The sequence below is a fragment of the Spermophilus citellus genome (genome assembly GCF_964194105.1).
Source record: "Spermophilus citellus genome assembly, chromosome: 9".
Taxonomy (NCBI): Eukaryota; Metazoa; Chordata; class Mammalia; order Rodentia; family Sciuridae; genus Spermophilus; species Spermophilus citellus.
Window position 1 is genome coordinate 109,658,360 of NC_138191.1, and position 26,543 is coordinate 109,684,902.

At 43.2% G+C, this 26,543-nt stretch overlaps 2 protein-coding genes and 1 pseudogene across 5 annotated transcripts in view; 2 read left to right on the top strand and 1 right to left on the bottom strand.

The window, feature by feature from the left end:
* Window positions 1–584: 584 nt before the first annotated feature.
* MYCL (MYCL proto-oncogene, bHLH transcription factor) lies at window positions 585–7,126 on the top strand. Of its 2 annotated transcripts, none has more exons than XM_081308170.1 (3): window positions 585–785; window positions 1,157–1,661; window positions 4,634–7,126. In XM_081308170.1, exons 1-3 carry the CDS (start codon window positions 705–707, stop codon window positions 5,230–5,232), a joined length of 1,185 nt encoding a protein of 394 aa, XP_081164296.1. In that variant the 5' UTR covers window positions 585–704; the 3' UTR covers window positions 5,233–7,126. The 2 variants fall into 2 exon arrangements, with proteins under 2 accessions (XP_081164296.1, XP_081164297.1); XM_081308171.1 differs by lacking the exon at window positions 585–785 and adding an exon at window positions 798–1,047.
* A 3,377-nt stretch (window positions 7,127–10,503) lies between these two features.
* Window positions 10,504–11,490, bottom strand: LOC308656894 (programmed cell death protein 10-like; annotated as a pseudogene). The gene is made up of 2 exons: window positions 11,139–11,490; window positions 10,504–10,939 (listed from the first exon to the last, which is right to left on the bottom strand). The product of its transcript is annotated as a programmed cell death protein 10-like (transcript).
* Window positions 11,491–19,104: 7,614 nt separating this feature from the next.
* Window positions 19,105–26,543, top strand: part of TRIT1 (tRNA isopentenyltransferase 1) — a gene marked incomplete at its 5' end in the record, with an annotated part of 49,771 nt that continues 42,332 nt past the window's right edge. For both annotated transcript variants that reach the window (XM_081307739.1, XM_081307738.1), the window contains one exon: window positions 19,105–19,278. In XM_081307739.1, coding sequence (XP_081163865.1) covers window positions 19,105–19,278 — 174 coding nt within the window. The remainder of the gene's footprint in view (window positions 19,279–26,543) is intronic.

Consider the following 26,543-nt stretch of genomic DNA (forward strand, 5'->3'; position numbering starts at 1 on the left):
AAGCCCAGAATCCCCACTACTTCCCTTCACTACCGTTTGGGTTTGGGCCACCAAGCTAAAGAAATGAGTTAACGGGTGAAAAAGCAGACGCCAGAACAAGCCCAATTCGGGTATGCGTGCCGCCAGGTGGCGCGGTGGAAGTGCAGTTGCCTTTGCTCCCCCAACCCTCCCTTTCCCCTCAGCCATTCCGCTGGTAGGACGCACCTGAACCCAGCGGGGTACGCCTCGGGGAAGAGGCTAGTGGGGTCAAGGCGAAGAGTAGCCTTATTCCCAGCCCAAAGAGGCCGGGAGCGGCTTATTCGGCCAGCCGGGATCCGTGAGCGTCTAAGGATTCGCTGCTCTACTAGGCGACCCCGGGGCTGCATCACCTTGCCTCCAGCTCTGCTCTCCCCAGCGTGCAATTTATTTGGAGGCTACAAGGCGTAGAATAGAGCCTGGGAGTGCAGCCAGGAGGTGGGGATGTCCCCACCTGTCGACTGGCGGGAGAGGGGCGGATCGGGGGCGGAGCTTGTCCCTTAGGACCCACCTCCCAGTCCCGGAGCCCAGAGCGCGCGACGAGATATAAGGCAGCCGGGAAACAATGCGCCTGCAGCTCGCGCTCCCGCGCCGATCCCGGGAGCGTCCGAGCCGCCGTGCGCAGGCGAGGCGGGGAACGCGCGCGCGGGGCGCGCTCGTGAGTGCGGGCCGCGCGCTCGGTGGCGCGCATGTGTGTGTGTGCGGGCTGCCGGGCTGCCCCGAGCCGGCGGGGAGCCGGTCCGCTCCAGGTGGCGGGCGGCGGGAGCGAGGTGAGGCTGCGGGTGGCCCCGGCACGGGCGCGGATCCTGGTGGGGGAACGGGCAGGCTGCAGGCTATCTTCTGGACACAGCGCGCCCCCGCCCGACCTGGCCGGGCCTTGGGAGCTGCGCTCCGGGCGGCGCTGGCAAAGTTTGCTTTGAACTCGCTCCCTGTACCCTGGTCCGCGGCGTTGTGATCGTCTTCTCTTGGCACTCTGACCCAGGGCCAGGCTTCCCGGGACGCGAGGGCAGGGCGCGGGCGGGCTGTAATTCGGTGAGTTGGGAAAGGACGAGAGCCCCGCAGCTGCTTGTGCGGAGGGACCCGGGTTGCCTCTTTCCTCCGCCGGCACCTCAGTCAGCACGCCCCCCCTTCCCTCCCACAGGGAGCGGACATGGACTTCGACTCGTACCAGCACTATTTCTACGACTATGACTGCGGGGAGGATTTCTACCGCTCCACGGCGCCCAGCGAGGACATCTGGAAGAAATTCGAGCTGGTGCCGTCGCCCCCCACGTCGCCGCCCTGGGGCTCTGGTCCCGGCGCCGGCGACCCAGCCCCTGGGATTGGCCCCCCGGAGCCGTGGCCCGGAGGGGGCGCTGGGGACGAGGCGGAATCTCGGGGTCACTCTAAAGCTTGGGGAAGGAACTACGCTTCCATCATCCGCCGTGACTGCATGTGGAGCGGCTTCTCTGCCCGGGAAAGGCTGGAGAGAGCGGTGAGCGACCGGCTCACCCCCGGCGCACCCCGGGGGAACCCGCCCAAGGCACCCGCCACCCCGGACTGCACTCCCAGCCTTGAAGCCGGCAACCCGGCGCCCGCCACCCCCTGTCAGCTGGGCGAACCCAAGACTCAGGCCTGCTCTGGGTCCGAGAGCCCAAGCGACTCGGGTAAGGACCGCCCGGGGCCATCTAAGAGGGGGGCGCCCCATAGGTGACCAAAGCTCTACCACTAAGATCAGGCACTGGCTTTTCTCAATCCTTCTCCGTGGCCTCCCCCCTTTCTGCCTGAAGCTCCCTGTATAGCCCCTAGCAGTGTCTGTCTGGCACGTGGGTGTGTTGGTAAACAGTTTGGAGAAGTGGGGAGGGAGCCAGCGTCCCTCCGATGATGATTGGAGCCCCGGGGGACAAGGGGTGACATAGTGAGGGTTGGCGCTTAGAGAGGACAATACTCGGGTTGGACTGTAGGGGATTTCTGTCCTTGGGAGGAGGTTGGAAGGGGTCCTTTTAGAGTCATTCCAAGCTTGACGCTTTTTTTTTGTTTGTTTCCCCTGATATTCTTGGGAAACTCACACTCCCCTTGGGAGAGAAGAAACTGAGGAGCTTTTTGTACAAAGCAAAGCCTTCATTCTGTTAAAAACCTAGATCTCCTGCCTGCTTTACGTTAAAATGCCAATAATGCCCTCCCCCTGCACCTCCCACTCCTTACCACTTGTGCATTTTCATCATCACCCCGTGAGACAGGGGAGAAATGAAGGTTCCCTGTTAAGGGATGGAAAAAAATGAGGCTGGGAGATAGGAAATTACTAGAAATGAGGCCCAGCTTCCTGCCATCCAGCCAACTTCCTTTCCTAACCCTCCATCCCAGTCAGGCACCACTTCCTTGATGATTAGATGATCACTTATCTGAGAAGGTCTACACTGTGCCTGATGCTTTGGTCTAAGATAGAAAGGTATTCTAGTTCCTTTTCAGTATATCTGTGGGCTTCAACTACTCTCTTGCATTCAATAAATGTTCACTGGTCCTACTTTGTGCCAACCCTCTGGGCTTTGTACTGGGATCATGGCCCTAAAGCTCCACTCACTCCTCCCCCATCCTTGATGCAAGTGCAAACTTTGATGAGGGCAGACCAGAGCATCCTATGCCGCCAGATTCTTATCCCAACCTCTTAGACACTTGTATCTATGAGAAATAGTGGAAAGACACTTTTGTAGGGTGTAGATTGAGGCTAGCCTGCACACCTACATAAATCAGTTCAGAGAAAACTCACTGTAGCTTTTAAGAATAACTTTTATGTGAACATTTGAGAGGGAATTAGGGAATAGGGCATGGAAATTGTCATACCCTTAAGGAAGAAAATGAAGATAACAAGAAAAATTAAAAGTCACCCCCCCCCAAAAAAAAAGGTCATTTTTAACCTGCATTAAGATCATTTTTAACCTGCTTTCTTGTTACACCCAAGAGGTTGTGTTTATTTAATGTCTGGAATGAGAATCTTGAGATCAATAAAGATGTATCTCTACAAAGACTGGTGGAGTGGTAAAGTGGAAAGAGCATTGTTTTAGAAGGCCAATTTTGAGATCCAGAACATTACAAAGGTGATATGTGAACTTCATGATCCGGACCTCAGTTTCTCTTTTTGCAAATGAGGGGGTTGTACTTGTACTTGATTGTCCTACTGAGGGCTTTTACTGGGTAGAGTAGGTGCTACTCTCTGAAAAAGAGGATTGTGTATTACATTTTTTTTCTTTTTTAGATAGAGGCATCCCAGCCATGGGGTTTGAAATTTGAAGGTCTGGGATGTAGGGAAACCTCCTAAATCATTTTCTGACCTGCCCTTTAACCCGAACCTGTTTGTGGGCTCCTGGTTCACTCTCAGGCCACATGGCCTAGAACAAAATGCAACAGATTGCAAACAATGGGGGGGGCGGGGAGTGTGATTGACGGCAGAGCTCAGCCAATAGGAGTTAGGGGCTGGGTAAAACAGCATTCCAAACACAGCCTAGCCAGCCAATCACAGGCTTTGGGGCCAGGAAGGCTGAATGGTCAGGTTTTATTAATGGAGAAATAATGCGATTGTCCACACAATGGAAGCCTTCCTGACAAAGGGGCTCAAGCTTCCTGATATGCAAAAGAGGCTGAGAACGGAGCTCTTCTGTTGTCGGATGGGAATGCATTAAGGTGGCCTTCTGTGTGGGGTCTGCAAAATGTGAAGAGCAGAAGGGTTTCCCCCCAATTGTCTCTCCCTTGGTTGGGTTAATCTAACAGACCTTCTAGCCAGGGAAGGATAAGGATACATTAGGTGTCTCCAGATACCTGGTATTTTGTCAGGGTATCTGGGTCATTCTGCTGCTGCTCATTCTCTCCCTCTGATGCAGGTTGCTTGGAAATGGTCGCTACCTTTGTGAAGTTCCTGCAGCTTTTCCCGATCTGTGATTATGATTCCAACTCATTTCTGGATCAGAAAAGGGGGTGGGGTAGGGGACCTATTAATGATGGATGACTTAGAAACCCATTGAACCCAGGAGCAAAATAGTCCTAAGGGAAAACCTTTCCCTCCCCTCTGTGGGTGAGGAGGGATAGTTGTTGCTCTCCCTCTCTGAATCTTCAACTGAAAAGATGGCAGAATAGAGAGGTGGGGGAATAATAGGATTTATAACTTGTGAAAAGTAACAATTCCCAAGTGCAGGCTGTGCTGGGCAGGAACAAAGGGCAGCTCTGCCCACAGACCCCTCATTTACAATTCTGATGGGGCATGAAAGAGCCCGACTGGGGAAGATCTTTATAGCTAAACTTTGTCCCAGGCCGGTAGCTCTTTCTCTCTATCCCCTCAGTGGGGGAGGGGAGAGCCTTTGCAGACTGGGGGCTTTTGGCTTGGGTCTGCCTTTTGTTCTTATCTAAGCCTTGCTTTGCAAAAGGAAATTGGAGAATATTTTTCTTCTTGCTTATTTCCCCTCCTTTCCTTCACTCTGCCCTTACCCCCATGAATCAGCTGTCTTTCTCCTCACTTCAATTTCTAGATATCTAAATTGGGAAAATGTCATCTATCTTCCTAAGTCCCAGCATAGAGAGCTAAAGCTGTAGGATCTACGTATGTTTCTCATGGATTGTATTTCTTTTCTTGATCTCTCCTCTTGGACAGAGAGTGAAGAAATTGATGTTGTGACAGTGGAGAAGAGACAGTCTCTGGGTATACGGAAGCCAGTCACCATCACGGTGAGAGCAGATCCTTTGGATCCCTGCATGAAACACTTCCACATCTCCATCCATCAGCAACAGCACAACTATGCTGCCCGTTTTCCTCCAGAAAGTTGCTCCCAAGAAGAGGTTCCAGAGAGGGGTCCCCAAGAAGAAACTCTGGAGAGAGAAGCCCCTGAAGAGAAGGAGGATGAGGAGGATGAAGAGATTGTGAGCCCCCCACCTGTGGAAAGTGAGACTCCCCAGTCCTGCCATCCCAAACCTGTCAGTTCTGATACTGAGGATGTGACCAAGAGGAAGAACCATAATTTCTTGGAGCGAAAAAGACGGAATGACCTCCGCTCTCGGTTCTTAGCCCTGAGGGACCAGGTACCCACCCTGGCCAGCTGCTCTAAGGCCCCCAAAGTAGTGATCCTGAGCAAGGCCTTGGAATACTTGCAAGCCCTGGTGGGCGCTGAGAAGAGGATGGCTACAGAGAAAAGGCAGCTCCGGTGCCGGCAGCAGCAACTGCAGAAAAGAATTGCGTACCTCAGTGGCTACTAACTGACCAAAAAGCCTGACTCTTCTGTCTTACAAAGACATTGTATTTTTTAACCTCCCTTTCCCCTTTAGTAATTTGCACATTTTGGTTACCGTGGGACAGTCTGAACAGTAGATCCCAGAATGCATTGCAGCCAGTGCACACACAATAAGGGCTTGCATTCTTGGAAACTTTGAAACAGCTCTCCCTCTTTCCTGACTCATGGGAGTGCTGTGTCCTCTCTGGCGCCTTTGGCTTCTCAGCAGGCAGCTGACTGAGGAGCCTTGGGGTCTGCCTAGCTCACTAGCTCTGAAGAAAAGGCTGACAGATGCTATGCAACAGGTGGTGGATGTTGGGGGTGGGGGGGTCCAGCCTGCATGAAATCTCACACTCTGCAGGAGCTTTAGGCTAGGAAAGGATGCTCCCGCTGGTGTCTCTGGGGGTGATGCAAGGACAGCTGGGCCTGGATGCTCTCCCTGAGGCTCCTTTTTCCAGGAGACATACGAGCTGTCTTGGGTGAAGGCAAGCTCACAGACTTGAACAACATGGACCATTACCTCACTGTCAGACACTTTACAGTACCTAAGGAGTGCAAATCTTTAGTATATATTATGTTAGGCGACACCTCTCTACCCACTCTGATCTTGAGAACATTTAAAGAGCTTGGCCTCAGATTCTTTGTCTTAGAGCCCTTTGGGCCCTCTCTGAAGGAGGGACCTTTCTGTCCTTACTTAAAGGACTTTTTTGACTCATTCTGCCTTTGTTATGCAATAGGCTCTACAGTGCCCTTTCCCACAGGTCAGAAATATTTCCTCCAAGAAACAGGAAAATGGATCCTGGCTTGGGGCCTGGGAAAGGCTTGGAGTCCTGGCTCATGAACTTGTTCCCTGCCCAGGTGTTTTCCAAGGGGCATATGAGGCCCATCATGGGATCTTTTCTCAAGGCAGATATAAGGCACCTCAGAAGGAAGCACTCTGTAACTGTTCCTCTTTCTACCTACCTGCCTCTCATCTCAATCCTTGACTCCATTTGAAGTTCTACTGGAACTGTGCAAACCTGTCCTTCTCATGCAACTCCAAGGAGCTTGCTGGCTCTATAGCCACCAACCTGGTTCCCTGATAGTCTGACATGAGTCAGATCCTTTTCCCAGAATCTGGGCCTTACTGAGGTTCTGAGAGCCATTAGGACTCATCCAGTGCTCCAGAAGGTGGACTTATTTCTTGGTGGGTCTTAAAAGCTCCTGCAGGAGCTCTGTTTAACCAACCATAATGGATTTTGCCCCAGCTGGACTCTCTAGCTCTAAGTGGAATCCAGGTACAGCCTCCAATCTGGGAAAGTCACCCAACCCAGCAAATGTCATGTGGGCAAGCACAGGAACCCCTAAGCCTGTCCTGGAAGAAGGATCAGCCTCTCTGCTGCCCAGGACAGCAGGTGCCTTCTGGCTCTGGGTTTGGAATTGGGGAGGGGGGAAGGAAAGCACAATTTGAGGCTCTGTAAAACCAGCTGCTATTTCCAAACCCACTGTCCACAATGGTTTCTTTCTGAGTTTGCTTCCTGACCTCAGAATCCCAGTGGAAGTTTTGGAACTAGCCACTCTACCTTCTGGAGCAGGATTTTCAGGAGCCAGCTGACTTCTGGAATTGTCTTAGGAGGACAGGTGGGGAGGGGAGTAGGTTACTAATGTCTCACCTTGATGGCTTGTGTTTTATAAGCTGCTGCTGGGTATTATGCTGGGGTGAGTCTTTTTTTTATACTGTATTTTTGTATGCATTTTGCAAAGTGGTGTTAACTGTTTTTGTACAAGGAAAAAAAAAAACCTCCTGGGCAATTCTGTTGCAAGGGTCTGATTTTATTTTGAAAGGCAAGTTTACCTGAAATTTTGTATTTAGTTGTGATTATTGATTGCCTGATTTTAAACTGTTGCCTTCTGGGACATCTTCTAATAAAAGATTTCTCAAATATGTCAGAGTTGTGGCAGCTTATGCAATGCCAGTCCTCCTGAATCAAGAAAAGCTATTTCAGGGTAGCCACAAGTGATCCAGATGGCTGCATTTCTCCAATCATGTTGCTAACCTGGTCATTCCACTCTGGGTTCCTAAAATGCCATTTCAGACATGTCTAAACAATGTAGGCTCAGTACTTGGTGAAAACAAAATTCTCTTGTGAATTGTAAAGAGTGCTGAATTTGTAAAGTAGGCTTGAAATCCCAGCACCACACTGCTGTGGCCTCTTAGCTTCGCCTTTCTGAATGCTAGTTTCTTTATCTTTGAAATGGGAATAAATGCTATTTTCACATAGTGGTTGTAGATTTCAAATGAAGTAGACTTCCAACTGTTTTTGAACTATAAAGCCTTATATTCTTTATGTTTTTACTTTTTTCCAGTATGGGGGATTGAACACAGGGCCTTGCATATGATAGGCCGTGCTTTACCATTGAGATATATCTTACTTAGCCCCCCCCTTTTTAATATATATTTTTTTGTTGTTGATGGACCTTTATTTTATTTATCTATTTATATGTGGTGCTAGGCCAGTGTTGTACCACTGAGCCACAACCCCACCCCTGAGGCCCTTTTTTTGTTTGTTTTTGATATTGGGGATTGAACTCAGGGGTGGGACATCCTCAGCTTTTTTTCTTTTTTTATTTTGAAACAGGGTCTCATTAAGTTGCTGAGGGCCTTGCTAAGTTGCTGAGGTTGGCTTTAAACTTGCCATACTCCTGCTTCAGCCTCCCAATCTTCTCTGATTACAGGCATGTGCCTCTGCACCTGGCTAGCTCAGGTCCTTTTTATTTTGAGACAGGATCTCCCTAAATTGCCCAAGCTAGCCTCAAATTTGTAATTCTCCTGCCTCAACCTTCCAAGATGCTTGGATGGGACTATTTTTGTTTAGAGGTGTGATGAACTTTTTTTTTTTTTTTTTTTTTTTTTTTTAAGAGAGAGTGGGGAGAGAGAGAGAGAGAGAATTTTTAATATTTATTTTTTAGTTCTTGGCGGACACAACATCTTTGTTGGTATGTGGTGCTGAGGATCGAACCCAGGCCGCACGCATGCGAGGCGGGCGCGCTACCGCTTGAGCCACATCCCCAGCCCTGTGATGAACTTTTGATGAGATCTTTTCAGTAACTCTGAGAATTTTCATTGCGACATGACTTTTTTCTTCCTCTATGAATGACAGGAAAATGAAGGCTTTCTTTCTTGCCCATATTTTCATAAACTTGCTGTAAATGCTACATGGGAGAAATGATCACTGACTTTTCCTTATGGGGCACTGCCTATGTCTAAGTATTCTGCTCACTCTTTCACATTAAGCCCCACCAAGAGTTGCCAGGACTAAACATGAGCAAACTGAGGTCCTGGAAGTAAACAAAAGTAACCAAGGTCACACAGTTATATTAAGTGAGCATGTTGGGGTTTAAATGCAGCTCTGCCTATCTCCAGAGCCAGAGGTCTCAACCACTACATAATAATTATCAGCTTGCTTGGTCAGCATAGGGTGTGTGGAGGAAGTAAACATGGAATTCTATCACTTTAACTACTTGCTGGAACTGTCTTTGGGGTCATTGCGCTGGCCACCTATTGGGATGAAGTAGAGCAAATGTTCTATGACCAGCTACTATGTAGCAGTTGTTGTAGGGTTTGGATAGTTTTGCTCCAAAGAGGCCCCCTCTGGAACTGAAAATCAAAACAAAACAAAACAAAATATTTGCTGTTTGGAATGGTCACCAGCATTAAGATGAGAGGCCTCTTGGCCTCTACTAATCCCACCTTATAGCTGGGACTCAGGTTGGTATTGCTTACCTTAACTCCTAGGGTCAAGAAGCTACTCTCATTCCTCATATTTATAAGGTACCCCTCACCACAACCTGGTAAGTAAGCAATATCTGCCATATGGAACTCTGATACTCAGGGAGTTTTCTGCTTCAAGTATCATAGTCAAATCTGGATCCCAAGCTGCTCAGTCTTTTATCAGGTAAACTTTCCATTTGACCCCACACTACCCCTACTCACAAACTGAGAATTGAAGTGGATGTTTTATAAAAATAGACTTGGAATAGTGGAAAACTTTTCTTAAAACTCCCAATTTGTTATTATTATTTTTTTCAGTGCTAGAGATTGAACCCAGAGCATGCTACCATTGAATTACACTCCCAGCCCTATCCTCCTTTTTTAAGGCCATTTATCTTCCTTTTTTTTTTTTTTTAATGGGGATTGAATTCAGGGCTTTGCATTTTGCACATTCAAAGTGAGCATTCACCACTGAGTTATATCCCAGCTCAAGGCCTTTTATCAAGAGACTACTAATTTGTAAGTCTTTTCTCCCTTTACTAGACCTCCACAGAATTCATGGGCATTCAATAAAATGGCGGAGACCCTTGGGGACAGGCACTGATGCCAGTTGTTTGCATATCTTAATCCTTAAAATAACTAGTGAGCGAATGGTGTCAGCCCCATTTCACAGATAAGCAAACTGAAGCTCAGATATTTAAACCATTTGTCTAAGCCCACACAGCTAGTACCAGTTGCCTGGCTCCAAGTTTCTGCTCCTTTTGAGTCAACTCTGCTGAGAAATGATTGGGAATAAAGCCATCTCCTGGGGGGAAAGGAGGGTGTTTCTGGAATGTGAAGTATTTTAAGCTCCTTCCTAGCTCATTTTTACAGACTCCTACCTCTATCTTTGTCTGAAAATAGCCAGGAGTTTATTCCTGGGCTTCAGTGAACAATTTCTACAAATTAGGTTGGTCTCTGAATAGTACACCTAAGGGACTACATGCCCAACTTGGCATGTAGCCAATAAGGAGTGGCTGAGCAGTCATACTTGATATGGGAAAGAGAGGCCATCCTCTCTATTAGCCAATAAAAGACTAAGGTGCCTTCTTTAAAAAAACAAACAAACAAACAAAAAACCAGATGCAAACTATTTATTGAATATTTGCCACCAAATATTGTTAAATACATTATCTTGCAGCATATCACTTTCAAGTTAAAATGTCAGAAACAAACACCACTATTTACAATTCTTTTAAGGAATGTTATATAATGACACATTGAGGCATAAATTCTTTTGGCTTATAATTCTTTAAAGAATGATAATAGGAAAAGTGATGCAAAATCTTCAGTGTGAGATTATGATTAAACTACGTTTTATAAAAATATGGTGTAAAATGGCAATAATCCCATTCAACATCCTGGATTAGATCCCTTCAGGAGGGACTGATAATTTATACAAACTTTAAAATTTACAGATTAAGGCAGTTTAACACTGCCACTGAGAAAAACATCTCTCACCATATTCAACTTTCAGGCCACAGTTTTGAAGGTCTGAAGTATCAAGTTGGTTTGATGAATTAGTCGGTTGGCACTTATGAACATATTTATTGCCTTGCCATCTTTAAAATATGTTTTCAGAGTGTCGCTGAAACTTTTGGAGTACTTTACAAATTCTTTCTTTTTGGTTCAAGGGCCCTGCTGTTTTGGTATTGATATTTCTTGAAGACATTATTCACTGTATCAAGAAGTTCTTTTATTGCTATATCCTTGATTGTCTGCAGAAACCTCACTCTGTCATTGATCTCATCTGGGATCTTACTGAGAATCTGTTTAAGTGCTCGTGCCTTTTCATTTAGATCCTGGAATTCTGGCTCTGGTTGCTCAGTCATATACTCTTTTCTATATCATCAGCTGCCATTCGAAGAAGGGACTCTGTGAAATTAACTTCTACACTTTTTCTCTCTAAAATTTTCATAATGAGGGCTGGGGATGTGGCTCAAGTGGTAGCGCGCTCGCCTGGCATGCGTGCGGCCCGGGTTCGATCCTCAGCACCACATACAAACAAAGATGTTGTGCCCGCCGAAAACTGAAAAATAAAGATTAAAAAATTCTCTCTCTCTCTCTCTCTCTCTCTCTCTCTCTTTCTCTCTCTCTCTCACTCTCTCTTTAAAAAAAAAATAAAATAAAATTTTCATAATGATATCTTGTGTGAGACCTGGATTTTCTTTTTCAGCCTTAATGAAAGCAGCTCTCAGTGTCTGAGCTGCAGACAAATTTACTCTTTCTAGCTCATTGAATACAGGATACATGACTGTATAGAGGTGCATAGAAACCATAGAAGTGGTCTCAGTTTCATTCTTCATCTCTTCCATTGTCATCCTCATTCAAAAACCAACTACAGTAGAAAAAGCAATGCTAAAATGCAGAGGAATCTTCATTCACTGCAATATTTCTTCTCTTTTTGTGGATTATAAAACAGCTGGGCACAAAACATATACAGACCAGCACTAAGGCACTGACTTCACCTCCCACCTTTGGAGCCCTCTTCAACTCCCGGATCAATTCACTCCTTTGACACTGGAAGGACCCCCTAAGGTGCCTTTTTAATCCTGTCTCTAATGGCAATTGTTTGGGGGGAACTGAGACAAACTAAACTATCTTAGATGAGCTGAATTTGTCTGAAATGCTTCCAAGGTCAGGATATTCCAGAATATTCACTTTAGAAGGGGAAAAGAGGATGAGAATACCTTTATTGATCTGGTAGGTGTTAGGAGTGACAGATGTTCCTTTCTAGGAAAGAAATAAACAGTTGAAGCTGTATGTGGTGGTTCATGCCTATAATGTCAATGACTCGGGAGGTGAGGCAGAAAGATCACAAGTTTGAGAACAGTCTCAGCAATTTAGCATGGCCCTAAACAACTTTGCAAGACCCTGACTCAAAAAACAAAAAGGACTGGTAGGGGCAGGAGTTGTAGCACACATGAGGCACTGGATTTGATCCTCAGCACCAGGTAAAAATAAAGATATTGGGTCCACCTATAACTAGAAAGTATATATATATATTTTTAAAAAGTGGAGTGACTGGGAATTTGTTTCAGTGGTTAAGTACCCCTGGGTTCGTTCAATCACCAGTAGGGAGGAAGCAAGCGAGCAAGCAAGCAAGCAGGGATCGAGGGAGGGAGGAAAGAAAGAAAAAGAAAGAAGAAAAAACAAAAAAGAAAAACCAGTTGGGAGACGATTGATGACTGGGTGACTGGGGAGGAAGAGGAAGGTATCTAAACGTGCCAGCTAAATCTCCCTTGGTGTGTGGATATTTCTACTGTAAACCCAGTGGGCTGCTTTTGTTAATGTCTATTTATTTAGAACTACTCACACCGAAGAGATCAATTGTATTAATGTTACCAGTCCCTTGGCAAGGAAATGTAAACATGTTCTTAAAGTCTCTAATCAGGCGTGTTATTAAACGATTAACCTCAGTGCCAGGGGTCCAGTATGTGCCTGGATTGCCTTTAAACTTGCCGGAAACAGTATGGTTAAGTGGTCACCCACACCCAACTGATCTCAGTTCCAAGTCTTGACTGTGCAGTTTTCTAGCTGCATGACTTTGGGCAAGTTATTAACCTTGTTCAGCTCCAGTTTTCTCATCTATGAAATAGGTATAAATAATAGGACCTCCTCTGTTGAGTTGCTGTGAGCGATGGTAAGTGCTCAGCAAATGATTAATCTTCTTTAAACCATGTTAACAAGTCACACCTAGAATACAGATTAGTCATATTTGAAAGTGATGGACAGAAAGAATTGTCAAAACAAGAAATCTTCCCAGAAGGAGAGTTTAAAGCAAATGGATACACACATTGATACCTCAAGGCGTGGCAAATCATAAGGGAAGCAGTAACCAGGTTAGGGAGATTGAGATAGAGAAGGAAGGGAGGACAGAGACTTGAGCCTCTGGTCCCTAGTGCCCCTGGCCCATGGTGGGCAGAGGCTGTGTGTCTGTAATGTGTTGAACACACAGACTCTCCATTGCTCTTCATTACACACTGGTGGAGCCAACTGACTCCATCCAGTTAGTAAGTACTCAAAGCAAATCTTGTTAAGGCAGTGATGCTCAAACCTGAGTGTGTCTATGCACCCCCAAGAGTCTGCTGCAGTAGGTCAGGGCCAGGAATTTGTACTGCTAACTGGCCAGCAGGGTAATGGACTCATGAGGCCACATTTAGAGGAAAATTGGTATAAGTGTGTATATTGGTGTCTGCAATGATAAATGAGGTTATAGTTTCTTCCCTCTAAATGAGGTTATAGTTTCTTCCCTCTAAAAGTTTATGAGCTTGCAAAGGTGATTACGAAAGAGGGGGCTGGGGTTGTGGCTCAGCGGTAGAGTGCTTGCCTAGCGTGGGTTCAAGCCTCAGCATCACATAAAATAAATAAATAAAATAAAGGTATATAAAAAAAGATGATTACAAAAGAGGCAATGTATGTGTCAAACAAGGATTACAGCTAAGAAGGGAAAGAAAACCTCATTTGCTGGAATCATTGGGAAAATTCCTATTGGAGATTACTCAGACTAGAAGTACAGCTAAGATTTGGCTAAGTGAAGAGGAGGAGGATGTCCTGAGGAGGAGGATGTCTTAGGTTGTAGGAACATCGATGGCAAGGAGCAGTTGGGAATGATGTATCAATCTTGGGGAGGGGGGAAGAATCTGGTATAGTCTGATTTGCTAGCTGGGTAGTCTGATATTTTTACAAAATGAGGGCTATGCCAGGTTTTTAAGGGAATCCTTTCAGAAGCAAACATCCTCTTGCAATTTTTTGAAATAGGGAAGTCCGGGGGGGAAAAACTGTGGTTTGGAATACAATGAGATTGAGGTGATGGGGTCATCCAAACTGAATCAACCAACAGAAAGTTGGAAGCGTGACTTTGGAGCTTTAGAAAGGGATTTGAATGAAAAACATCACCTTGAGACTTAAGAGATAAAGATGAGTAAGGATCTGGCCTGGGCACAGTGGTTCATGCCTATAATCCCAGTGACTCTGGAGGCTGAAGCAAGAGGATCACAAGTTTGAGGCCACTGTGGGAAATTTAGCCAGAGACCTTGTCTCAAAATAGAAAATAAAAAGAGCTGGGGACATAGCTCATGGTAGAGCATCCCTGGTACGTCCCTGGTTCAATCCCTAGTACTGCCAGAAAAAAAAAAAAAAAAAAAAAAAAAAAAAAAAAGAAGAATAAAACCCAGATTGAGAAGTCACTAGAGAAAAGGAGAGAGCTTGAAGGAGTCATGAAATTAGAACTGGAACTTAAAAAGGGAACTCTACTCTCTTTCTTCTCCTTACTTGTTTTCAAAAATTTTGATGTCCCACATTTGAACTGGCCAATTGCCAATGGAAATAGCAATTCGTTAAAACAATGTAAGATATTATGATTATTCACAGCCACTGTATTTGGAGGAATAATGCCCACCATACTCTGGCCAGAATTTGTGTACTGTCAGAACCTGTTAATGTGACCTTATGTGTAAATAGGGTCTTTGCAGGTGTAATCAAGTTAAAATGAGGACATAATGTATAAGGGTGAAGTAAACCCTAATCCAGTGACTATTGTCCCAAGGAGAAGTAGTTCAGACAAAAATACATATAGAGGGGCTGGAGTTGTGGCTCAGTGGTACGGCACTTGCCTATCATGTGAGAGGCACTGGGTTTGATTCTCAGCACTGCATATAAATAAATGAATAATAAAAAAGGTCCATCAACATCTATATAAAATATTTAAAATCCCTAATCTATATTACATTAAAAAGAAAATACACACAGAGGGAAAATGGCCATGTGAAGAGAGGATAGAAATGGGGAGGGTCACAAACCAAACCAAAGAACATCAAGAATTGCTGGTAGCTACCAAGAGCAGAAAGATGCAAAGGATTCTTCCCTAGAGGGAACATCGGGAACAGAGCTCTGCAGACAGCTTGATTTCAGACGTCTAGCCTCCAGAACGACAAGAAAATAAGTTTCTGTTTTGTCACTTTGTGCATGATAATTTGTTATGGAAGCCCTGTGAGTCAAATATAGGCATCAACTATCTCCCACAGGAATTTTTTTTTCCTTTGGGGTACCTAACTATCATAAAGTCTGGGCTATAAGGGCATCTTGAGTTGTATCAAAAAGCTGTGTTAAAAAATAAAAAAGTGGGCTGGGGATATGGTTCAAGTAGTAGCACGCTCGCCTAGTATGCACAAGGCATTGGGTTCGATCCTCAGCACCACATAAAAATAAAATGAAGATATTGTGTCCACCTAAAACTAAAAGATAAATATTAAAAAAATAAAAAAGTTAGGGTTTATCTTGACCCATCTTTTCTTTCTTATCATGGACATAGATGCTTCAGGCCTCCCACGGCATATGTTTCTTTCTGTTTTGAATGCCACGGCATCCTCTATAATTCCATCTTAAATGTTCAAACTTCCCAGGTGATCTGCTATAAATCAACCTTCTATTCTAATGGCTTCACCTTTTGCCTTCCCCCTACATGCTTCTTTTTCTAAAAATAAAATAATAACATCTATTTATTTATTTATTTATTTATTTATTTATTTATTTATTTATGGTACTGGGGATTGAACCCAAGGGCATTCTACCTCTGAGTTACATATCCATCCTTTCTTCTTCTTCTTCTTCTTCTTCTTCTTCTTCTTCTTCTTCTTCTTCTTCTTCTTCTTTTTATTTTGAGACAGGATCTCACTAAGTTGTTTATGCTCACCTCTAACTTGTGATCCTCTTGCCTCAGCCTCCTGAATCACTGAGGTTACAAGTGTGCACCACCACACTTGGCTAAAAATAAATTTATTTAAAGTATGCAGAGAAAAGAAAATATAATAAACACTTATGAATTCATCACCCAGACTTTTCTCCCTACCTCTGCCCCCACTTTCTTTCTCCTTTTCTACCATATTCTTATGTCTATTCCACCCCACATACTGCTTTCAATTTCTCAAGGAAGGTGAGGTAGGTGCAGAAGGACCCAGTCTGACTATATGCCTGCTCTGAGGATATAATACACACACACACAGGGGATGAAAATTAGGTGGCTGACACTGGGCACAGTGGTACATGCCTGTAATTCCAGTGGCTTGGGAGGCCGAAGCAGGAGGATCCCAAGTCCGAAGTCAGTCTCAGCAACTCAGTGAGGTTCTAAGCAACTTAATGAGACCCTGTATTGAAATACAAAGAATTAAAAAGGACTGGGAATGTGGCTCAGTGGTTAAGTGCCCCTGGGTTCAATTACCCTCTAACTAATTTGAGTATTCCCAACACCTCTCTTTCCTGCCTTTTAAATATGCTCTTATAATCTTGGCATTTTTGCCTTTAAAACCAGATTTTTGGGGCTGGGGGTTTAGCTCAGTAGTAGAGCACCTGTCTAACATATGTGAGGCCCTGGGCTTGATACCCAGCACTGCAAAACAACAGCACCAAAAACTAAGATTTCTTTGCCCACAATAATCGGTAATGTATGAAATATGTTGGAGATGGGCTTCTATAGCTTTCTTTTAGTATATACCTATATTTTAAGTGACAGATTCTCTTTCCTCCTGAGACTCCTTTCAGAAGAGAGTGATCTACGTCCCATCTGGCCTCATATAAGAAGGAGAATAGTCAAGACCAGTACCTAGACATGGTACTCCTTTTGCCTTCTTTTGTCTTCTTATTACCTTGTAAAGCTTCCCACTCCAGGGTTTTTTATGTTGTTGTTTTAGAAATGCTTATAAACTTCTGGTCATAGCCTTCAATTTCCTAATTTTTCCTTAAACTTAATGTCTCTGATTAGAATTTCAAGTTACAGATTATCTTTCAGAATCTGTTTTTAGTGTAATTTAGAGTTCAGAAGATCATTTAGGAGACAAGTAAAGGTACAAATACAACAGCATAACGAATTTATAAAAATACGTTCCTATTTCCTTTTAGCTTGACTTGTAGAAACGCAATGAATGGAAATGGTACTATGTTTTTCTCACTTCTCCTCATTTGTTTTGGATCACAGACTTCATTCTGATTTAGGAGTCTTTCCTGCTCAGCATTTCAGTGATAATTCTCCCCATGGTCTACAGGATCCCTGTTCTCCTTGTTTCCATAGCAACAGTCCTGTGTTGCTTGGCTAGAAGTAATTTTCTACTGCTGTGGTGAAGCCCTATTTTTTTTCATTCCTTTCTCTCTAGTTGCCTTGGTAACCAGCCTCTTCCTTTTCTAGTCTCTTGGTGGTAAATTTCACCCCCCCCCTCTTTTTTTCCCCCCTCTCTAGTAACAGTCACCTGGTCATGACTTGGACAGTGTTATTCCATCTGTGAATGAGCATATTCTGTCATCATCAGATTGTCATCATGAAATCAACCTCCCTTTTCCTTATGTCCATCAAGCTTTGGTCTGCCATCTTTCTGGTGGTTGTCATGGTAACCATACCCTCTGAAAGTATCCAAGCAAAGACTCTACAGTTAACAACCATCATGTGAGAGTGTCTGCCAATATGTGGCCACACATCTCCATTTTAAAATCCAGCCCCAGGCGGGTATCACAAATTGGAGAGAACATGGCTTTTGATAAAGCAGTCTGGATTGAGAAAAAGAAGTACTGGGGATCCAGAACTGGAAACTGGTATTCCTCCTCAAAACATAGGAGGCTACAAGGTTCAGGCAGGGACTGCAAGAGTGGCCATTATGCCAAAAAAAATTCAAGTGATTGAGAAATATATTGACAGTCATTTGAGGCAGGCCCATGATATGCTCTAAATTTCCAGGGGTCACTCCTTTGGTACAAGGTTTGACCTGAGAGCTAGGCAGAACCAATAATCAGGAAAAACAAATTGTAACTATTTTTTGGTAGTGTTGGGGATAAAACTCAGGGCCTTGCATATGCAGGACATCCCCAGCACTGATTTAACACTGATAGAAATCTCCATCCCCAAAACTCTTAACTTGGCTAAAGAGGGATTATCACAATAGGTTTTTTAGGTACTTTTATACGTTACCAAAAATTTCTCTGCCCTTAGATTGCTCTTATCTCTTTAGGGAGGCAGATGGGATATAAAAATTATAATACTACTAAGTGTTCAACAAATGGTGGTTGTTATGCCCTGGGGCATTGTAGCAGAGACTTTTCAGACATTATTTAATTTTCTCCTTATGGCACTTCTGGAAGAATACTGAGGTTAAGAGGTGAAGTTAGAGGCTGGGTGTGTAGCTCAGTGGTAGAGCATCTGGGAGGCTCAATACTCAGAAGGGGGTCACGGAGTGAAGTGTATGGAGGTCACAGGTTCATCTGATTCCAAAGTAATTTCATAAAAGGGTATGTGGAATTTCCTGAATTTTGGTCCTGTTTGGTCCTATTTTTCCCACCCACACTTTAATCTGAGGGTTGTTACTATTTTATCCTTCCTGCTGTCCTTCCATTTCCTCTTCTAATATTGTGGGTTGTTGTTCATTAGTTTGCTTTTCTGTTCTCATTTTATCTCTTGCATCCTTTGGCCAAGGGGATGGAAAGTTTTGTCCTGGTTTCTGATTGCATCTGACTTTGTACTGCAGAATGAAAACAGTAGAGCAGCCGCCCTTGACTGAGAACTGGGCAGACCTGATTCTGGAGAATGGCACACCTTTAAGCTCACTAGCGCCAGCACTAAATAGGCAAGTCATTTTTTTTCTGTCCATTTAACAATTATTGGGTGTTCATTCGCTACCAAGTCCTGCTTCCAGGCCCTGGAGATTCAGCAATAGCCTAGGCAGGACTTTCTTTTGCCATTGTGGAATTTACAGCCGGAAGTATAAGTCAGAAAATAACCAAGAGACCAATATACAGTTATATATTCTAATTAGTGCTATGAAGAAAAAAATTGGGTGCCGTGAAATAAGAAATGATAGGGATGCCTCTATTTTAGATGGGGCTGTCTTCCCCCTTTTAAGAGAGCAGGCAGGTGAGGTTCTGATGCCAGCTAGCTTACGGCAATCACGCGCGAGCCTCCTAAGCAGAGACCTTTGTCCTGTAGCGCCCTTCGGTCTCAGCATCCTTCCTTTAGAGCCTGACATACGCGCCGGCACATTGACTGTTGCTATGGAGACAGTGTCCGGCGCATGCGCAAATGTCTCCAAGATGGCGGCGATAGCGGCTGCACGAGCGGTTCCTGTGGGCCCTGGGCTTCGGGGCTTGCAACGGACACTACCTCTGGTAGTGATTCTCGGGGCTACCGGCACTGGCAAGTCCACCCTGGCATTGCAGTTAGGCCAGCGGCTTGGTGGAGAGATCGTCAGCGCTGACTCCATGCAGGTAAGGTAGTGCGTCTGGCCCCGGGTCTGGGAACGCTGAGGGCCGCGCGCAGGCCTTTGGAGGAGTGGACGTCCTGTCGCGTGGCGGTAGTGGGTGAACTTGAGGCTTGTGTGCCATAGGGGCTAGGTGAAGGGAAACCATACTTACTAGGTGTCAACCGTATGCCGACACAATTACGACACTGCAGTGTGATACAGACTATGATCATCTCTCCATTTACAGATGAGGGTGTTGGGGGGAGGTGAAACGACTTGCTCCGTGTCACACCGCAAATAAATGGAGGAGATGATATTTGAACCTACAAGGTTGACATATAGGCGTGCAATGAATATCTTTTTAAATTAAAATTATTGAAGAGCTTTTGCTGTAATTCTAACTTTAACCTAGTGAGATCAGGAAAAAATTAGATGCCACCTGTGAGCTTCTTCTGGCATGATGGAATACAGCAAGCAGGAGACCTGGATTCGAGTATAGAATCTGCATTGGCCATATGACTTCTGATTACCAATGCCCTTTATTTGGACCTTATAGTGTAGAGGAAATGTCATCCACTTCACAGTGGGGAAATGTTTAGTAAATGAGATCATGAATGTTTGAATGAAGAACCCGATGGTCTGCCCAGAAGAAGGCCACATATGTGGTAAAGCTGAAGTTCTCAACCCTGTTGGCTGAGCGACTTGAGGGGTCTTTCCCTCTTCTTTCAGTTGGGAGGGGTATCTTATTCATCTCAGGTGGGAGCATTTGTGCTTGATTGAAAGTGGGTGACATTTGGGTGAATCTAGTGGAGCAATTACAACAATTGTTTATTCAAGAGAATTTACAGTTCTGCATATTCACAGTAATTGAGATGTTGAACATGAAGTGCCTGTCACTGAACCTAGCCTCCAATGAGTACTTAACAGGAAGGGCAATTCTTTTCCCCACTTCACTCTATAAGCCCTTTAGCATGAATTCTACCTTATTAGCTCATTTGGGGTGACAAGACCATCAGCACACACGAAATGAAAGGATAATTCAAAACGTTTGCATTTGGCTTTGTGCCAGCTTTGGGAGACAGAATTTAGCTAAAATTCCAGCTCTGTCTTTTCCAAGATATGCAATTTTAACCTAACTTCCATGTGCCTTTGTTTTTTCTATAAAGTAGGAAAATAGTAACAACATTATTGTGATGATTAAATGAGATAAAGTATGTGAAGCACTTAATACACTATATGGTATGAAGTAAGAGTTAAAAATATAGTAGCTACTGCTTTCTGCAAGATCAGAGACAAAGCCATAATCTCTGTACTTAAGGAGTCATGTATATACAGATTAGACATCTGTATATATATATGAAATATGGTTAGAGCTAGTAAGTGTTTGAACAGAGACATTTATGGTGCTTTGCAAGGTGGACAGGATTGGGGGAAGTGAGACTGAAAGTACTAGATTTGATGATAAACTATTAAATATTATCAAACTCATGAGAAGGAGAAGGTTGAAATCATTGAAGGTTGTCATAGTCATGGAATGCTCTCTAAAAATGGGCTTGAGAAATAGGTCAGGTTTGGATAGGTAAGAAAGAAGAAAAGACATATCAAAGGAAGGAACACAAGAGTTAAAAGGTGAGGGCTGGCGCTAGGGATATAGCTCAGTTGGTAGAGTGCTTTGCCTTACATGTACAAGTCCCTTGGTTCAATCCCCAGCGCCCCCTCCCCCCCCCCCAAAAAAAAGATGAGGGCTGGGGGTAGAGTGCTTGCGGTGCACATGTGAGGCACTAGGCTCAATACTCAGCACTACATAAAAATAAATAAATAAAATGAAGGTATGGTGTCATCTACAACTAAAAAAAAAAAAGAAAGAAAAAAGTTAAAAGATGAAATGGTCAAAGAATATATAGTAAAGAGACTGTTAAATAGCTTGGTATCATAGATATTATGGTGTGAGATGAGTAACATGATGAAGGCAGTATGTAAGGAGCATGCATTTGTGAGCAAAATATGTATTGAATTGGACTTGGGGATGGGTGGGAGAGGCATACAAAAAAACCGAAGAATGGTATTAATAATAGATCTAAGACCTAATACTTTTTTTTTTTTTTTGGTACTGGGGTTTGAACTCAGGGGTTCTCAACCACTGAACCACATCCCCTGTCCTATCTTGTATTTTATTTAAGGACAGAGTCTCACTGAGTTGCTTAGCACCTCGCTGTTGCTAAGGCTGGCTTTGAACTTGAGATCCTCCTGTCTGAGCCTTCTGAGCTGCTGGGATTACAGGCCTGGCTCTATGACCTGATACTTTGGAGACTTGATTAATATGGACTTTAGTAAGATGGAGTTACACAAATGATATCTAAGGACCATTCCAATTCTTCCATTCTATAATTTCTATATTCTGAGTTGGTATGGTGTTAATAGGGATGGAGGAGAAAAGAAAGATGTAATGTTTCGAAGGTAATATCATGTTATTATTTTACTGATATCAGTTGGTCATTGATTGAGGAAGGACGAGAAAAATGGGTACAGTGTAGTTCAGGATTCAGATTTGGACGCCTGGGAGAATGGTGAACTTGGAGATCAGGAAGATTTTGCATCTAAGGGGAAGTCTAGTTAGTGGATATTTGGAGAATGCTCTAGACAAAAACCCACTTCAGGACTCTTGCACTTGTTATCTCAGCCTGATGGAACCTCTGTTCTTACATAACAGTGTGGCTTGTGCCTGCTTTTCTGGTCTTTTCTTAGATGTTACCCTTCCTATACCACCAGAATTCCCAGTCAAAAGTATTCTCACCAGGTGCTGTGGCACTTGCCTGTAATTCCAGCAATTTAGGAGGCAGAGACAGGAGGACTGCAAGTTTGAGACCAGCCTCAGCAATTTAGTAAGGCCCTAAGCAACTTAGCAAGACCCTGGCTCAAAACAGAAAAATGAAAAGGACTAGGGCTGTGGTTCAGTAGTCAAGTGGTTCAATCCCCGGTACCAAAAAGGGGGAAAAAGTGTTCTTAATAAATCAGCTTAATTTTACATCTATTTTATTTTATTTTTTTTAAGAGTGAGAGAGAGAGAGAGAGAGAGAGAGAGAGAGAGAGAGAGAGAGAGAGAGAGAGAGAATTTTTTTTTTAATATTTACTTTTTTAAGTTCTTGGCAGACACAACATCTTTGTTGGTATGTGGTGCTGAGGATCGAACCCGGGTCGCACGCATGCCAGGCGAGCGCGCTACCGCTTGAGCCACATCCCCAGCCCCGACATCTATTTTATTTTATTTTATTTTGATACTGGGGATTGAACCAAGGGACTTTCTACATTTGAGTAGTATCCCTAGCCCTTTGTATTTTATTTATTTATTTTTGCAGTACTAGGAATTGAACTCAGGGGCATGCTACCATTGAGATATCTATGTATTTATATATCTCTATCTATATATGTCCCTAACCCCTTTTGTTTTTTATTTTGAGACAGGATCTTGCTAAGTTGTTGAGACTGACCTCAAGCTTGTGATCCTCATGCCTCAGACTCCTGAGTAGTTAGGACTATAGGCATGTGCTATTGTGGCCAGCTTTACATCTATTTTTAAGTAATTTATTGGGTTCTGGTAATGAGGGTTGCGTATAACTCTGTAATAGCTATTGCATACTCAGAATGTTTCTTTACTCAAAGCTGTGTGCCTAAGGGTAAAGTTGCAGAGGCCTTGCTCACAGTAGAATAGGCTGGTTGGTGGAATACTTTATGCCTCACGTAGTGCTGATGATATGGTAGATCTTTAATATTTGGTGAAATATTTTATTAAAAGGGTACATTTTATAATTTTAATACATTCAAGTTCTTTCTGTGGTTGTAACTGGAATATGAGAGTTAAATTTCTTTCATCCTTCGGATGCTATGAGGATTAATTAATATATGAAAAATAATGAAGACTATTGAACTTTCTGAACTGTTTATAGATTGTGTTTAATTTTGATTATACCTTGGATATTCATAATATTTTCTCTTGATCCCTACTAAAAATTTTTGCTTTTATTTTTACTTTTAAGTTGAAATAATGAAATAAATTATCCATGTGCCATTCTTTGTGGGTATGCACAATTCTTCATTTCTGTCTTTGCTCACCATCCTGCCCCTGTTAGAGTAGTGCTGCCCTGCTTGTTTTTTAGCCAATGAAATTACATGCTGCTTTTCAGTGACTTCAGGTTCATTTGGAATATATTTGGCAAATGTGAACAAAATGCCATTCTGTGCGTGTGTGTGTGTGTGTGTGTGTGTGTGTTTCAAGGGCAAGCCATGTGAGACATAAAGTGTCTAAATTACATGGACTACTGTTCAGTGAGCAAGGCCTCTAGCAACTTTTCCTTGATGATATACAACTAATGCTAGGCAAGTGCTCTATCACAGAGCTATATAACCCAGCCTGAAAAATGACATTCTTTTTTTTTTCTTCTTCTTCTTCTTTTTTCCAAGGCCTTGCCCATGATAGACAAGTGCTTTACCATTGAGCCACATCTCCAGTCCTTTTTATTTTTTATTTTGAGACAGGGTTTGGCTGAGTTGCTAAGGCTAGCCTTAAATTTACCATCCTCCTACCTTAGCATCCCAGGTAGCTGGGATTATAGGCCTGTGCTGCAATGACTGGCTAATATTTACATTTTAGTATCCCTTTCAACATGCTGCCCAGACTTTTATATTCAGAAGTGTCTCAGTGAGGAAAAACAAAAAAAGTTGTAAAATGCTGCCCTAAATTTTCAATTGTCTTGCATCTCATACCTTCATCCCTTTGTCCTACCTTGACTGTAGGGTCATTCCAAGGCAACCCCCTACAGCTCATTTTCTTTCCAGGGAGAGTGCTTGGCATATGTATGTCCAGAACAGATATTTATTTGTACATTCATGTTCATGGCAGCATTATTCACAGTAGCCAAAAGATGGAGGCAATTCATGCTTCTACCAAAGATGTATAAATAAAATGTGGTGCATACATTTAAGAAAATATTATTTTCCCATTTTATTTTCAGTGTGCTTAAGCATAATGTTTCAAGTGAGTTTCTTGTAGATGATAATGGTTAGGTCATGTTCTACCCATTATTGTCTTTTAATTGGTATATTAAGAACATTCATAGTAATGTAATTATTCTGTGTTTGGGCTTAGGTCTGCCATTTTATTCATTTTTCTGTTCTCTCTTTATTTCTGTATTTTTTACATCCCTGAAAATTAAACATTTTTTATAGTTTATATTAATTCATCTTGGTTTTGAGGGTAGGTTACTAGGGATTGAACTCAGGGGCACTTGACCACTGAACCACATCCCTAGCCTTATTTTGTATTTTATTTAGAGACAGGGTCTCACTGAGTTGCTTAGTGCCTTGCTTCTGCTGAGGCTGGCTTTGAACTCCTGTCTCAGCCTCCTGAAACAATGGGATTACAGGGATTTGCCACTGCACCTGGCTCTTTATAAAGCCTTTTAATGACCCCTCTAGGTAGTATAACTGTCATAGTTTGGTATCATGTTTTTTTACTAGTTTGAGTGAAGTGTGGAAACTTTACTTCCATATATGGTTCTTAGCTACCCTTGTTTATAAGATGATTGCCCTAAATATTTCTTCTATATACATTTAGAATTATAGTAGGCAATAGTTTAAATTTTGGCTCTCAAAAACAATTTAGAAAAACTCAAGGGGAGGAAAAGAAGACTATTATAATTATCCACTTACAAAGCCAAGAATGGGAATTTATTTTTTATTTTTTCTGCTCTGGGGATTGAACCCTGGGTCTCAGGCATGGTAGGCAACTGCTCTATCACTGAGCTACATTCCCAGCATCAAGATCAGGGATTTAAAAAATTAGAAGTGAAATCATTTTTACATAGGAGATGCTACAGAAAATCAAACAATAATCTTATGGCCTTCTGCTTAATTAAGATTAATGCAACAGTTAAAAAGGTCTAATGGGGCATGGTGCCACAGGCCTGTAATTCCAGCAATGTGGGAGGCTGAGGCAGGAGGATCACAAATTCAAGGCCAACCTCAGGAGTTTAGTTGAACTCAATCTGCAGCACCACAAAAACAGATAAACAAATGAACAAACACACACAAAAAAACCTGAGCAAAACTAAAATCAAAACACAGAAAGATCTACTTTTCACATTAAGCAAAAGGCAAGAGGAAAGTGGACAGTGTGCATGTGCATAGGACTCCACCAGGAAAGGTGGTCTGGAGGGAAAAACTTCAGAAAATTTTATTGAACTTTGAAAATTACGGAAATTGGATTAATGGTACAATGTGGATATACCATGAAAATATTCTACATGAAATACACCAGTCACAAGAGGACAAATATTCTATGAATGCAGTGAAAAGTACTTGCTTTTGTAAACACTGAATAAGTAGGTGCTTTAGGTATTGAAGTAGCTCTATGAGGTAAAACCATAATACAGTGGTTAAGGGTCTAGAGCAGTAATTTTGTCTTGGAGCCAGAAATACAGTGACTTGTATCTATAGCTACCTAGCGTCTGAAGGTCCTGCCTTGCCTCTGGCTTCTTACTATTCTGCATGTAATTTGTGGAATGGAGTGTCAGAATTGCTTTCTGAGGAATTACATGATTAGGGACTCCTGTTGGGTTCTACTGTGGATTTCTCCACAGCCAAACTGACAAGTGAGACACCTTTGTGCTTAATTTTCTGTTTTTTCCAAACCCTGGTTGTTTTGCAAATTATAGGAACATGACTATTCTCATTCAGTAGTGAGAGTTTGAATTCAAGTAGAGACTGGTAATATAATCCCTGTTTTCCAGGATGGAAAAACTGAGGTACAGAAAGATTAAAGAGCTGACTAGAGATCATACTGTAAAAGACTCGCACACCTGGGAATTGGATCTGGGTCTTCTAACTCATTTATAGAGTCTGATATATTGCAGAAAGATGATACTGAAGGTCTTCTTTTCAGTCTGAGTCATCTCGTTGGCATGTAAATTCAAGGTACAATGCTTTGCCTTCAGTGACTGGATGAAACATTGTACTGAGAAACTTGAAGGCACTTGCCAAACATGTACAGTGACTGCCTGGAAATACAGACTACCGACTATATGCTGAGAGAAAATAAACAAAGTGTTCCGTTTGGGTTTATAGAGAGGAAGTATTTCTGATGCTTTAATTCTTCAAGCCCTGTGGAGAAGCAGTAATCAGACATAGGAGCACAGTTCCCTTTGTGTTTGCCTAAACTTACAAGAGGAGAAGCAAATGATTTTTGGCAGTCTGACTAGTAAGCAGGGTATGTGTCATCTAACAGATATGGAACTC

Coding starts and splice junctions, on each gene's coding strand:
- MYCL (XM_081308170.1), top strand. CDS start 705: ATGTGTGTGTGTGCGGGCTGCCGGGCTGCCCCGAGCCGGCGGGGAGCC. Junction 786..1,156: donor TGGCGGGCGGCGGGAGCGAG/GTGAGGCTGCGG, acceptor TCCCTCCCACAG/GGAGCGGACATGGACTTCGA. Junction 1,662..4,633: donor CGAGAGCCCAAGCGACTCGG/GTAAGGACCGCC, acceptor CCTCTTGGACAG/AGAGTGAAGAAATTGATGTT.